Raw genomic sequence first — 15944 nt, 5'->3', positions numbered from 1 at the left:
GCCAACTTTGAGAGAAAAATCGCAAAAGACACAAAAGACAATCACAAGGCCTTCTTTAGCTATGTTAGAAACCTGGGTGGAAACTCCCAGATATGCTCAGAGTTAGTCCAAAATGACACAAAATACACTGAACCCACAGAAATTGCCAACATTCTCACAGACAGGTTCAGTGCAAATTTCTCCTCCCCCTCCCCCCCCAAAAGGAGAAATATCTATCCCAGCAGAGTGTAGCCTCCCTAACATCTCAGATGCCCAGGTGAGAGCCGCCCTCTCCAAAGCTAAAAACACAGCATCAATGGGACCGGACGGTGTCCCAGGCTGTGTGCTACATGAACTCCAAGGGGAACTAAACCCGCACATAAGGCTGCTATTCAATCTTAGCCTTACTACAGGATACGTACCCAAAGAGTGGCGTACAGCAACAGTGGTCCCACTCCACAACAAAGGCGGTGCTTCTACAGACCCTGGGAATTACCGCCCCATAAGCTTGACGAGCCTGGTCTGCAAAGCTATGGAAAGGATCATTATGGAACTCATAAACAAAGACATTGGGGACATACAGACATTGGATCCTACCCAATTTGGCTTTGTCAAGGGCAGATCCTGCCTTTTGAACTTGGTTGACTTATTTGAAACAGTCACTAAGGCCATTGATGAGGGTAAGGCAGTTTACACAGCCTACCTTGACCTTGCAAAAGCCTTCGACACAATACCCCACTCGGGCATCATAGACAAACTCACCAGCTTAAATGTAAACCCATATGTCACAAGATGGGTTGCAAACTGTCTCAAGGACAGAACCCACAGGGTCAGAGTTGCTGGAGCCATGTCAGACTCTAAGCCGGTCACAAGCGGTGTCCCACAGGGCTCAGTCCTGGGATCCCTCTTGTTCGGCATTTATTTTGCCGAGGTGCAGGCAAACATAGGAGGATTGTGGCTGACAAAGTTTGCAGATGACTGCAAACTGGGCGCCATAATTGATACTCCAGCGGACACAAGCATCCTTCAGAGAGGCCTCATAGAAACGGATAATTGGTGCCAGAGCCATGGCCTTAAGCTGAACGCCAAAAAATGTATAGTCATACCCTTTGGGAAAAACAAGGTACCCACAAACTACCACATAGGTGGTAATCCATTAAGTACGGAAGAGGTAATCAGGGACCTAGGGACCCAAGTTGACAGTAACCTCTCATTTGACACTCACTTTGCCAAAGTGGTTAGGAAGACCTTCTATATTGCCCACCTTATCATGAAGGGATTCACATCTAGATCAAGAGAGGTCATTGTGCCCCTGTACTCTTCTCTTATCAGGCCCATGATTCAGTACAATGCCCCATTTGGGATGTATCTTACCCGACACCTGCAGCAGTTGGAAAGACCCCAAAAGTTCCTCACCAAGAGGATAAAGGGTCTCAAACATATGTCATATGCTGCCCGGCTGAAGAAACTCCAGCTCTATTCAGTCACATACCGCCTACTCAGAGGTGATCTATGCCTGACGTACAAGGCCATGTCCAATCCGGAATTAATGGACATGCTCCACCTCAGAAAATCCAAATCCATCAGAGCCACGAGAGCAAGAGATTTGAACCTCAACACAGAAATAAATAGGACGTGCTGGAGGGACAGATTCATAACCCAGAGGCTCCCTACACTCTGGAACAGAATCCCAGTCCATGTTAGGCAGAGCCCCTCACTAACTCTCTTCAAGAGAAATCTTGACGAGTGGATGGGAGATCGTAGGTTTACCCCGGGGGTCATCTCTATGTACTAGACAGAGGCACAGTAAACTAAACCCTAAATGGGCGTAGTATTTCGTATTTCTCATCCTAAGGGGTGGTGAAAGCCACACACACACTGGCTAGCCTTATAAATAGCCTAGTACGAACCTATGAACCTAAAATAGTGATGACATAGAACCCACAAAATACAAAAGGCACTAATATAATTACAATTAAACAGTCTCTATATGCCTTTAAAACAGTCTAAACCAGTTCAGTGTTTATCCGGCTAACGGCTAGTTGCGGGCACATTTCATGGTCCGTACGCAAGTGAAGACGCCTATTAACTGCAGTATTATAAAGCACATAATTCTAATTTTTGTAAGGCTGTGCTTGTTAAAAAAATAACTAAGCCGTTGCAGAATCTTTTTGTTTTGGCCGTTTATTTGCCTAGTTGATCTGAGGTAGTCAGTGGTACACTCTAAGTAGTTGCAGATATCTGGGATACCCAGAAGGTGTTCCACGTGAGTGGCTAGAGATTATGCGTTGTTTGGTAAAACACGGCATACTTCGCGGGCAAATGACAAAAGTAAAGATTAATCCTCCTGTGTCCGCTGCCACTCGTATTGCCAGGAGTGCAAGCAGGTATGAGTAGACTCTAAGTGAGGTTACGCCTATGCAGGCAATAAATATACATATAGCTTCCTACTATTTCCACACGAAAGTCAGGAGCGCATGCAGAGTTCAGTAAAGTTATGTTGTGTTAACTCTTGTAAGGTTGCAATGCTAGTACATATGGGTGCCGCAGAATATGAAAAGGACAAATTACCCAATGCCCACTTACAGAGCTAAGCACTCATTTGGTGCCAGTGTAGCTGTTGTTAAACAAATACGTCCTTGCTTCAAGAAATTTAACTATAGCACACTTTCAGATATTTCACATCTAAAGAGAGTGCAGCTATTATTTTATTAAACAACGTACCGTTTGACTTCAGAATAATAACTGAAAAGAAAAAAACATTCCACCAACCCTAACCAAGACAACAGGCTACAAAATGAAAAAAAAGGAACGATTGACAGCACATCCGGCGACGGAAATGACGCACCCGAGAACGACGCTACCCGCAGGAATCCGCAAGGAGATGAATCGTTATTCATGTTGACATTTTTATTTATTCCCAAATTTTATTTGAGGATGTGCTAATGACGTGATCTGCGAATTGTTTTTTTTTCTACTTTAAAGCCATGTCAAGTGCTCTGTGGATTGACCTCAGACGAGCCCTACCTCCAACTCAAGCTGATTTTCCCCTGCAGTTTAACGAAAAGGTGCCTGAAAGCCTGGTTTCACTACTTAGGGGTGCTAGAGAGGTGTTGTACGCCCCTTCGGAAGAGGCTGTTGGGACCGCTACTGCCGCCAGTTTAAGTGAGTTGGCGGAAGTTATCGTGGATTACTCGTGGGAAAGACTCAACAGCGGTAACTGGAGAGACGTGGATAAGGAATGGCGGAGGGTATATTCCCTGGGTTGCCTGTTTCAAGCGTTGGCTTATTGCTCTGATAATGTTTCGGGTACCAGTCTGCTCCAAGCTGTACGCTCATGTGACATGGGGCTGATCATGGGCGCAGAAGTAATGGACAACGTTCTGGGTAGGGTTATCGGCATCCTTCAGGCACATCTTATGGCAGCCCGCAGGACTCCGCAAGGAGATGAATCGGCAGGAAAGGTGAAAAGTAAACTATAATCAGGAGGTGCCTGTCAGGCCCAGACTAAGCTTGCGCGTTTTAAATTTCTTTTGATAGCAGTGCCGCATTTCAGTAACGTGCATACAGCTGTCCAGATTTTCGCAGAATACCCAGATTTTTACGTCATATTCTGTTCCTCATAAAATTTGTAGATTTCTGGAGTTTTATGGCATGTCAGTGAGTACTGAAGTCACTAAATGACAAGCATTTGTGGTTCAGGCTAAATATCCTTCTAGCAGTTGTCTAAAGTTTTTGAGAGCAGTTTTTAAAATCTGTTCCTATGTTTGGGGATTTGTCCCCCATTAATTGTGGCTTTGTCCTGATTTTTTTGAGTATAATGTGCAGGATTGGCATAATAATTGAGATCTTTATCTCACAGGTACAAGGTTTGATTCTTGCATCTGGTTATTGACTAGTCTGCCAACTGATAGCCTAGTATTTACGTACGAACATGTGGCTGTAACTGACTTTTATAATGAGTAATGAATCTTGGTACATTGTAGTATACGACTGCATCTATATCACATCTGAGATTTAGCTGTATTGCACTCTTTAAGGACTCCTTCTCAACTGTCCAGATTTTCGTCTCCATATTTTGGTCTTTTACTCAAAAATTGTGGTTTGTTAGCAAATATAAGGCATCAAATTCAGCAAGTAATGCCAGGCATTTGTGTTTTACACTTAATATCCTTCAGAAAATGCATGCTGGCGCAAAACGCGTTATTCTAGCAACGTTTATAAGAGGAATATTTAAATCTGTTCCTATTTTTGGACTTTTACTACTTTTATTTTTGGCTGTGTTTGTATTTCTTGCAGTACGAAGTTGAAAAGTGTGGTCTCAGATGTAAATTTAAACCGTGCTTTAGTTTGGCAAAAAAAATTATAACATTCTTGCAAGAGTTTTATTTTTCTTGTTTTTGAGAAAACATTGTGGATTTATAGTCTGCAAATAATGATGAGTGTTACAGTTGCAGACTTCCTTTACTTCACAAAATACACATTGGCTTGCATCTTTAAGTAAAGTAGGAGTATTTAAAAAGTGATTAACTCGCAATTGGCCAGGACTACCAAATGTCAAGCATTTCCTAATTTTTAAAAAGTGTGCCTACCGATTGAGACCTACTTTACCAGATTTGACCTATAACCAGCTCCTGCAGTGTCGGGGAACTTGATTTTTTTGTCTTGTTCCCATTTAGAAGTACTACTGAATGTGCTAATTTAAGTTACCACTTATTGTGCCTTTTAGAAGTTTTTGACCTAGTTTATCTTGGTAAATTGAGAGCTCTTCATGGACAGTAAGGTAGAATTGTCTGTGTTCTGGGTGTCTAGTCCCACCAGGTATAAAAACAAATAGTTTTCTGATTGTTATTACTGTTCTTTGCCCACCAAAGTTTTTGGCTGGGCTGCTTCAAGCTGCTCAGCCAGAAGTGGGCAGCACTCCACAGTAGCAAATTGTTATAAAAAATTTTGTTATGTGGCTTGTGATCCTTAAACTATCCCCCAGCCCATGCATTCAGTCTTTGTTCCCACTTAGAGTTGCACAGTTGCTCGGTCTTTACAGGAGAGTAGCCTTGGAATATCTTACTGCACCAGACTACAACCTCAATATCATTACTACATGGATAAACACTTTGCTGCATCAAACTGCACTCTTTTCCCCTTCTCACTGTGTAACAATGCCTTTTTCTGGCCCGAACAGTATTACCTACCCATTAGGAGTATTTATTTACCGTATGGTCAGAGAGGCATTGGTACCTATTGACCATATTTTAATTGACTCATGGGATTTTCTCAGGAGGATTAAGGGACAGTACTAGGACAAAAATGTTTGTTTTTCCACCATAGATGTGGTTGACCTTTTTACCTCAATAACACATGACAAGGGGCTTGAGTTCTTTTATGATGTTTTGGTGGAAAAAACTAGTTTGAGTCACAGTATGATCAACTTTATTCTGGAATTGATGGAAGTGATTCTTAAAAACAACTTTTTTTTGTTTTGGTGGTTTTTCCGACAAACAAGGGGTGTAGCCATGGGAAACAGTTGTGCCCCCCACTGTTTGCCAACCTTGTTATGTTTAAATGGGAAACAGAGTACATTTTTGGGTCACCTTACAATGGAAATTTGTCAATTTACGTCAGATTTTTGGATGATGTTTTTATTTTGTGGAAGGGTGGTGACTTACACGATACATTCTTGGATTATTTGAATGGAATTTGTGATTATTTTAAATTCACTGGTGACAGGTGTTGGAAACACTTTTTTTTTTTTTTTTCAAAATTGGGGGAGGAGGAGGTTTAAATCCTTGACTTTATCTGGTGCAGTAGAAATTCTGTCCAAGTTGTTAAAGGTTTCAGATGCCACGTTAGGCACACAGTGTTCCTCAATCTTTTCAAGTATTTGTTCAGGTGAACTGTTTCTACCTTGTCTTTCTCTTTGATCGCCATTCAAAATATCATGCCAGTTAAACCCACTTTAACACCCAAATTCAGCTCCAGCAATGAGGAATTCTCATTTTCCCCAGTATAGTCCTTATTTTTGTCATCACAATTCCCCTTACTTTCATTACTCCTGGAAGGGAGGCAAAATATGCTTCTTGAATTAGTCTGCAGAATTTATTTTACAGTCATAACAGTAATCAGAAGATTAAAGTGTCCAAGAGCCATATTTTTCAAGTAATCTGAATGATTCCAGGTATTTTCTGAAGTAGTACAACCTAAAATAAAATTATTGTAAATAATAGTACATATAAGTAGATGTAAATAAAATCTGTATAAAATGTAAATAAAAGTAATTATAAAAATATATAAAATAATAAAGTAAGTAAATTTTAGTTTCCATGTGACCATACTAAGTAATGGGTCCTTAGTGGAAATATGCATCCCATCACTGTGGAAAAAAAAAATCATACATCCTACCACTGCACAAAGGCGGCACATCTACAGAGTTTAATAAATGCAGACCAATAGCGATGCTTTGCCCCCCCCCCCTCCACAATATTGGAAAAATACATCCATGTGTTACTGATGCAATACTTAATCTCAAATAACCTGCTTCCAGAAACACAACGTGGCTTTAGGCCCCAGCACAGCACCACTACTGCTCTACTACATTTTACCAATATTATAAACTAACATAGAAATGGTGGTATGCTTGTGTCCACCATGTTCTTATACTTGTCAGAGGCATTAGATATTGTCTCACACTAGCAGCTGCTCATTCGACTCTCCTCAATAGGATTTTTGCAGTACTACTTGTTGTGGTTTCTTGGTTACCTATCTGGAAGGCATCAAGCCTTTAAATGACATAAAACCTAGTCCTCTTTTCAACCATTTGCTACAAGTGTCCCTCCGGGTTCTATCCAGGGTCGTCTCTTATTTAATATATTTGTTAGTGACCTCCACACCTCCACTTGTAGTTCAGTATGCAAGACGATTCAGCATTAATGTACAGCCTCAAAAGTAAATAAGCTCCAAGACATTACCCAAAAATCTTTCACCTCTGTAGGAACCCGTCTCAAAGAATCAAACCTCCTACTCGACCCCAAGAAAACTGTCATTTAATGCTTTTTACCTTAAAAAGTTGCCAAAATCAAAAGCAATATTTCACCATAAAGTCAGCAAATACTGTTGTCAAAACTGTAATTTACAGTAAACTTCAAGGCATGATAACAGATGATAGTCTCAAGTATGACAAGCATATAGCGCACACCATTAAATCTACACACCAGAAGTGAGGCTCCCTTTATAGGATCAACGGATTCCTTACAGATACTGCAAGAAAAACTCTAGCCACCACCTTCTTATTGCCAACTCTCTTATATGCTGCACCTGTCTTAAACTTGCCTCCTGCTACAGTAAAATAGCTAAATTTGCCACCAGTCTCCCTCATGGGACCCACCATTGTCATAGCTTAAAGCAATTAAAGTGGGTTGAATTACACAACTACCTAACCTTTTCACAACTATCTACAGCACACAAACTCATTCATCATCCAGAAAAATGCCCTGCACTACAAAACTTATTACTGCCCCACTGTCCAGCAAGGGACCTCTGCTCTATTAACAAATTCTTATTACTTACAGATAAGTCAAATAATGTTTCAGGAGGCTTGCTGTACTCCCCATACATTGCTATAATATAATAGTGTCGCCACACAAATAAAATTGACAAACTCCATAGTTTTAAATCTCTGCTTAAACAACATATTAACCAATCCTGGTCCTGCGCATGTTCATCACAAGGTTAAGACTTTGTGTTGACAGTGCAATACTCTTAAACAGAATACTGTCAGCCTCTCACTGATGACAAAACAATTTTGTACATAACTGCTACCTGTACAAGCCACTAAGTTGTACGTGGACTTTCTCTTTAGTAACTTCCACTTGTGTAAAAAAGTAGAATGTATAAATTTAACTATGTGTATAAAATGTAAATAGAAGTGTAAGTAGTTGGTGCTTAACAGGAATTTAGTATAATGCAGTGTAAGTAAATGGAGCTTTTTCTCCCCAGGCCTCTGCTGGAAATGGGTATTGTCCAGTCAGACTTTCCCAGTAAACCCTGACAACCAAGTAATAAATAAATAAGGACTGGATAACTACAAAAAGGCATAGATCCCTTATTCCTAATTTATGTAGAAACACCTCCATCTTGGACACACTAGTGTCCCATTTCTATTTTTTTTTTCTAAATTTGATTCCCTTGATTTGGGAATCTCCTTGATAGTAGAAAGCTCCGTACACACTGACACTTTCACATAAAAAAAACAGGGAAAAGGCAATTTCACTTTTACACTGCCACAACAAGTAATCAGTATTCTGTTAAGTCTAACTGCTGAAATGGCAGTAGTATGAAATAGCCAGGTAGTACACTCGTAAAAAGAAAAACGCACACACAAAATTACCTGGTACTAAATCCTTAAATCCCTGTGTTCTGGTGCACTCAGTCTGTGATACCTTGCAGTTCATAATAACAATGTGTTGTGTTTGGGACCCTGTATGTTTGCCGCTTAGCACAAGAAATCTGGACAAAGCCAAGACCCAAAATCAGGAAAGCTTTTGATTATTGCTCTTTTCTTGGAATGTTGCTAAATTAACAGGTTTTGCACTAGCATGCTTTTTCTGAAGGCCATGAAGTCTAAAACTAGAATATCTGTCATTATTTAGTGACCACCGTCCTCAATGATTTACCAGCAAAACCACAAAGTTTGAGGAACAGACCAAAATAGGAGGCAAAAATCTGGACAGTTGACGGGTATGTTTAAAACATAAAACCAGCCAATAGTTCATTTACATGAAGTCTAAGGTACATTGTTAGGATTTTTTCTCTTTCTTAACATAAAAGAAAGCTATTACCAGATTTAACTTGCAAGACCAAACATTTCATTTTATGTCTGTTCATTTAACATTTATTAATTGGTTGGGTGTTAAGTGGTGCACAAACCTTTTTTTCATTTACAAGCTAGGCCAGAAGCAAAGGTGTAGGCATCAACAAGTTTCTGATGATTGAAATCTGTAAATAATGATATGGATTTGAGATTCAAACTTTGTATTCTTCAGGAAATGCAGGCAAACTTTGTATTCTTCAGGAAATGCAGGCAAATAACATGCTGCTGTTCTAGCTATTTTCTAACTTTATAACAGGAAGTCGGGGACATGATACCAGTACAGACATCCGACAGGGACATGATACCAGTACAGACATCAGACAGAAGTCGGGGACATGATACCAGTACACACATCAGACAGACATCAGAGACACGATACCAGTACAGACATCAGACGGAAGTCAGGGACACGATAACAGTACAGACATCAGACAGAATTCGGGACATTATACCAGTACAGACATGAGACAAACAAATGTGTTTTTTTTATTCTGTCACTGTCTTTTGCCTAGGGCGAGACCCGACCTTAACAAGTTAAGGGGGGGTGCTTAACATTTGCTAAAGTTGGGTGTAGCACTTATAGTAGCTCTTAACTGATTTCTCTTTTTACCGATATCAGGTTATAGTTACCATGCTGCATGAACTACAAATTGATTTAGATGAGTTTTTTTTTTTTAATATTTGACAAAAACGTAACTTCAGTTAATCAACGTATAACATTACAGTTTCATTTAATATGCAACAGACTCGTTCTTCATAGTCAACTGAAAAACATAAACAGAGAATATAGCGGTTATAAATAAACTTTTAGAGTGGGAAAATCTGCATATATTATGCGACATGTCAGACATGGAGGGTTATGATTGGATGTACTGTCGTAACAACATTATTATGTGTGGGAGACATGGATGCCAAGAAATTCATCTTGAGCGTGAAACTTCAGCGGTGAACTTTAGCATCCATGTTGCAAACACACTATAATTGGTTATGATCAGTGAGACCCGATCATAACTCTTTGTAGTGTATGGAGTTTTACGTACTCCAGGTTTGTTTTTTTTTGTTTTGTTTTTTTTTTTTTTGTAACAAGTTGTACATAAAGTGTTTTACCAGCTGTTGCATAGACAGCAAGGAAGGGAAAAAATCATGACCGTTTTTAAGTACTGCCCTAATTTAAATAAATTACTTAGGTGGACACAGGAGGATGGATGTTCAGGGACCACTGAGAGTGAAGGAACGTCTCTTCCCTTCTACCCAACTGTAGCAGCATTTAGGGGGTATGTAACATTTGTTACCGACCTTTGAAAGTGCTGTTACAAGCTGCTGTTAACTAATACCCAATTGTATCAGGTTTGTTTTCTTCTCCGATTCTTGAGCATAATCATGACACTCCATGCTTTACAGTGTTGTTTAATCCTAAGGACAAAGGCTTTTTATGCAGATATGTTACTTAATAGTTGCATCTGTTTTGACTGTATTTCAATAAAGTCTGTATGCTGTATTAAGTGGAAAGCATTGTTAAAACAACAAAATAAAGTAGTTGTATTCCTGTACTGCCTGAAATATTTCAGACTGTAGCTGGGAGAATTTTTGTTTTCTATGGAGATGAATGATTTGTGTGTTTTGCATCTCTCAGTTATTTGACTGTTTTGCTTGTTGCCATATCTTCTTCCTAAGTGATTGTATGAAGTTTCAGTAGTGTTGCATCATCATATTCACAAATCTTCCTGTCTATGTAATAGGAATGGACAACAGAGGTTTCAGTACAAGCAGTCGAGCCTGATGTAGAGGTTATCCATGAATGCTGTCCATCTCTTGAACATTTCAAGCAAGATTACTTAATTCCTCAAAAATCTGTTATATTAGAAGGAATTATTGACCACTGGCCTGCAATGAACAAACGTCAATGGAGGTAAAATATTGAAATTCTAAAGTGAACATTTTATTTAAAAAAAATATCACAGTATTGGTGTATAATGCTATCGCCTAAGATGTCTTCTCTGACAGAACAGCCTGACTAGGAGGATTTATTATGATGTTACAGTAACATGAGCTGGTAGCAGAGTCTCGCCTGCCGCCCCTTGTTTTATCAAATGCCTTTATTACCTTTTGGAAATGTTTTCATGGTTGTTTATGCCTTTAAATTTTAGGCTGCAGAATCTAAGGTCATAACCAGGGCCACTACAAAACTACAGAAAATGTAATTAAAAAGTGTAGAAATATTTTGCAAAACTGCAGGAAATTGCAGGCTTAAGTAGCCAACCCCCCTACCCTCTAATAATGGGTTATAAATGTGACTTGTACAGATGTGCTTTACCAAGTAGCTGCTGAAGACCTCAAAGTATCTCAAGCAGTGCAGTATGTACATATTGGGCATTCATTCAGGTACTCCATCTAGAGTAGAGTATAGATGAAACATAATTACTTGTGCCTCTTTTGCTGAAAAATGAAGTCGTAAATCACTTGGTAAAACTGCTGCTCCTTCTTGTCATAATACATTTAACAGTGACATTTAATTCCAAAACCCCTTTTAATGCTAAGAACATAAATTGCCAAAAACTGTTAATATGGGCACGGCGTTCTTGGAAAAGGTCAGTAGTAAAGGTGTTGATGTGTGTTTCTTCATATTTTATAAGCATGCAGTTGGGTCACTTAAAGTTGCAGGAAATAACTGAACTGAGCTTTCTTGAACATATATTCAGCATTTTTCTCAACCAGGTCAGTTAAACTCCTGTATATAAACATTTAGGATGATAATAGTGGAGAAAGTCCGCCATATGGAGCAACACATAGTAGTCCATGCTAGAGCTTAATCTGGAACAGGATGACTGGAGCAGATGCCCGAGTTGTAGGCTGTTACGGGGTGTGAGGAACAGGTGCCAGTGTGGGACGTGTTTTAGCTTCAGAAGTGAATGCCTGTATGAGAACACTGCAACTTCATAAATGAATGCTGATACTGCATTTATGATCACAGTTAAAGGTAGTAACTGTAGTGAGGTGTTTTTTTACAACTGTAGCAACCAGTATGCTATAGTTACAAAACACCAGAAGACCGTTTTTGGGCCCTCAACTTTGGGTTCAGGGGTCGCAGTCTGGGAAGCTACTCAGGATATCAGATGACTCTGCTGTAGTGACTGCCTCACCCTTGTGAATTGGTACATTTTCACCTCTTCTCCCACCTGCTGTTAATTTTCTTTGCGACCGAAAATTTCTCTGACTGCCCCAGTTGTTTTAATTCTGGATTCATATGTTCATAGGTGTGTACTAGGTTAATGGCCCTGGAGCCTAGCCCATAGGATTACTCTGGCATCGTGCCACCTGACCTTAGTTCCCAGTGCTTCTGTCGAGTAGAGCCACTGGAGTGATCCCTGGGGGTGAATTTTCTATTTCCCATTCACTCATCGAGATTTCTCTTGAAAAGGGCCATTGAGGTGCTCTGCTTGACATGTATGGGAAGTCTATTACATAGCATGAGCAGTCTCTGCTTTATGAACCAAATTTGATCAAGTTTTAACACACAGCCTGAGTGATGAAAATCAGAAGTTGAATAGGTCACTTACTGGGTTACTCTGGCCTTCCTGATCATATAGCATATACCACTTCAGTAAACTGTTGCTATCCTTTTAGATTTACTTGAATGTATGAATACTTTACAGTGTTTGTTTTTAGTCAAAACATATTGGCATAAATTATAAAAAGTTGTGGATTTTTTGTGGAGAGCAAAATAAAAATTGGGGAACTTGTTGAAAAATTGCAGATGCATTTTTTCCTCATGGGCCACAGTCAGAATGTTTGGGGGGTAGTGCATATCACCCTGCCAGGATGGTCATTACTGACTGGTAAAAATAGATAGGAGCTGGGGAGGAGTGACCTGACAACAAGGGCTAAAAATGAATTTGGGGAAAGCAGAAAACTGGGCAGTTGGCGAAGCTGGTGTTACTTTGAGTTCTGTAATGTCAAGACTAGAACATTCAAATCCAGTATTGTTGCATATTATGGCTATACTGATTTCAGCATTGCAGGACTTGAAGTGGAATTAATAAAGTTTCCCCTTATCTCCAATGTTGCACAGTCTGTGAGCTAGTTTATATTGCATGGAATGTGTTGGGATCTTGTTCCCTTCAAAAAAAAAAAAAAAAAAACAAGCTCTCATTGTAATTTTTTTTGAAAGTTGACTACTTTACTTTAACTTTTATACCTGTGATGTTTTGGTGAACATTAGTTCAGGATGTGAAAGTTGGTGCCTGTTGGTAAACAAGCGCTGAATGTAAATTGAAGAGGTGGATGTGATGTCTGTTGCAATAGGTTCTGAAAATGAATTATGAGCTGGTGGGAGTGACCCCAGACAACTAGTACAAAACATGAATTAGGGTAGTGGAAAGGGGTAACCTTGGACAGCAGGTCTTAAACATGAATTCAGGAGGTGGCAGGGGCAGACCTAGACAACAAATGCTGAATGTGAATTTGGTTAGTGAAAGCAGTTTGCAGAAACACTGCAGCTGCTGAGAATTCAAGGTCTCTTGAGTGTCATTTTGCGTCTTTTCTTGTAGAGGAACCATTTTTCAAAGCAATAACATAGGTAGTGATGTCTTTGGGCAGAATCTTCAGAATACTTGCAAGGGTACTTTTATTAAATGTTATAATGTCATTTTGGAGATTTATTAAATTTAGTTTTATTTAAAGTTGTCAGTTGGTAAAATTGACTTAAACTGAAGTCTGTGCACAACATTTTTTCATTATTTATTTATTTAATTTTTACATTTTGTTAACCACCTAATTGAATTAGTCCGTGGACCATTTCCAGTCATGATCTGAGCCAAGTAGGTTGAGACAAACATGCAGTCAAAAAGCATACTATTAATAAAACAGGAGTACAACAAATAATGAAAGCATATGTATCTTAGCTATGGCACAAGCAAGATGCAGTGATATGCAAGATGGTAGTGTATTTAAAAAAAAAAATATACAGATCTGTCCATTTATTTTCAGCAGCTAGTTCCCCCAAGCATCAAATTCAGATGTGACCAGCAATTACTTAATTTACAAGAATATTAGAATTGCCTGATTTATAAAATGCTTTGAGGTATCAGCAGTTGCATTTATTGCCTTTGACAGGGTGTAACCTGATGACTTTTTAAACAACTTGGCATGTTCTATTTTTCATATCTCTTCAGGAATGCTGTTCCAGCTTGCTGCTGCTGATTTTGGAAAATTTCCTTTCACTAGTAGCCATAGTGTATGGCAGCTTAACTAGTTAGATGCAAACAATATTCCTGAGGCAGTAACTTTGATTTCCAATGCTCCAGTTTTCCCACTTTGGACCATACCTTCCCCAGCTGCTAATTGTGGCTGTCTCAACTGAGCTGTAGTCACAACATTATCCCTATATGCCACCGCAGCGACTCGTGATGTTCTCTGTTAGTAGTAATTAGTAAGATGTGGAAAGCGGATCACAGTGCTATAATTGAAAATCCATAGTCAATTCCAGGAAGGAAGGAAGACCTTTATAGCTGTAGACCATCTAGATTTCTGTTTTGAGAAAGTTTGAAATCTTGTACAAAACTTTTTGTTGAATTAAAATGTCATTAACTCTGCATGCAAGTGAAATTAGAGGTGAGGATCTGGTGTGCTACCTAGGTATTAGTGTTGCTTGGTACATGAGAGGTGAGGATCTGGCATGCTACATAGGTATTTGTGTTGATGGGTATGTGAGAGGTGAAGTTCTGGAGTTTTACCTAGGTATTTGTGTTGTTTTGTGCAAGAAAGTTCCTTAAGGGTCTTTAATAGTGATGTTGTTTATGTTTCTGGGGTCGCCGAGGTGTACTAAGTAGCATAGCAGTGTTTTTTGTGTTGACAGTTGATTTGTTGTTATGAAGTCAACTGCCTCAAATATGAAATAGTCTTGTAAGTCATTGGTTTTAATAGCTTTAGTAAAGACTATGTAGTGGGCATAAAGGATACAGATGGTCTAAGGAAGGTCTCTAGTACTGTCATTTAGGAAGAGTGAGAACGGAAGTGGTTCAAGTACAAACACTGAGGTACACTTTGTTTATCAAACCCTTTCACAGAGTATTTGTCAGGGCCAAATATCTAAAGCTTCTGTCTGAAAGACATCTGTTGAACCACTGCATGACATTACTAGAAAACTCAATATTGGCCAGTTTATTTAGGAGTAGAGAGTGTCCAGTTTTCAAAGACCTTTTAAAACCCATAAAAATTGTGCCGGTTAACTTACTTTGCTCCTTGGAGTAATATGGTCCATCAAACTGCAAGAAGGCTGTCAGGGTGCTACAGTTTGTCAGAAGCCATATTGTTTATCACTGAGAGTATCATACTTTGTCTAAAAACAAGTAGTGGAATACATTACAATTTTCTCTAGAATTTTACTTAGCAAACATAGATAAGAAGTTGTGCAGAAATCATTAGTAGTATATGGGGAAGATCTTGGCCAGAGATGTGATAACAGTATATTTAAAAATAAAAGGAAGGATGTTAGCGGTGAGAGGTAGCTTAGAAAAGGACAAGTGAGAGTCTATGTTACTGCCTAGCGTAAGTATATTGAAGTGAACTGAATGGCAGTCAAATTAATATCTACGGTGCATTTATTGCAGGTGTTTTTAAATTGTTTTGAAGGGAGTTCTGTAGTTGATTGTAGGGGGAATAAAAGAGGGTTGCTGAGTATTCAAGATATCTAGAGAGAGAGAGCGTGAAATTCACTATTTTCTTTCAATTCTGTGATTAAAAAAGGCCCTGAGACTATGCCTTGTTCTGATTTTAGGGGAAAATTTGTGTAGACCCTGTGATGATCCTCCACTGGACCAGTAATCAAAGAGCCTCAATCCACACCGCTGGCAACAGTGGGACATTCACTGAGAGGATGACAGGTACCCACATAGTTTTTCCACGTGCAGCTCTCTGCATCAAGTGCAGTTTCCCTTAAGAGCACACAGAGACCACAGTCAGTCCGGGGCTGGTTTTTCCCTCTTTCTCCAGATCCCCAATAAGACTCCCCACTGGCACAGCAATTTGAGATCTCGGATGAGTGACCAAGCCAAGACTTCCAGCACCCTCTCTTTCTAACCATTGCTTTGTGCCCCTGCCC

At 39.4% G+C, this 15944-nt stretch overlaps 1 protein-coding gene across 1 annotated transcript in view; it reads left to right on the top strand.

Annotated features, from left to right (window-relative positions):
- Positions 1-2850: 2850 nt before the first annotated feature.
- The window catches only part of KDM8 (lysine demethylase 8), a 287000-nt gene continuing 273906 nt past the window's right edge, over positions 2851-15944 (top strand). The window contains exons 1-2 of the mRNA XM_044061201.1: positions 2851-3443; positions 10585-10754. Of these exons, the coding sequence (XP_043917136.1) occupies positions 2967-3443; positions 10585-10754 (647 nt within the window). The 5' untranslated portion in view covers positions 2851-2966. The remainder of the gene's footprint in view (positions 3444-10584; positions 10755-15944) is intronic.

Source organism: Protopterus annectens, chromosome 2.part0, assembly GCF_019279795.1.
Source record: "Protopterus annectens isolate FY-2018-M chromosome 2.part0, PAN1.0, whole genome shotgun sequence".
Taxonomy (NCBI): Eukaryota; Metazoa; Chordata; order Ceratodontiformes; family Protopteridae; genus Protopterus; species Protopterus annectens.
The sequence above is the reverse complement of the archived record's forward strand: the minus strand, read 5'-3'. Positions and strand labels throughout refer to the sequence as shown.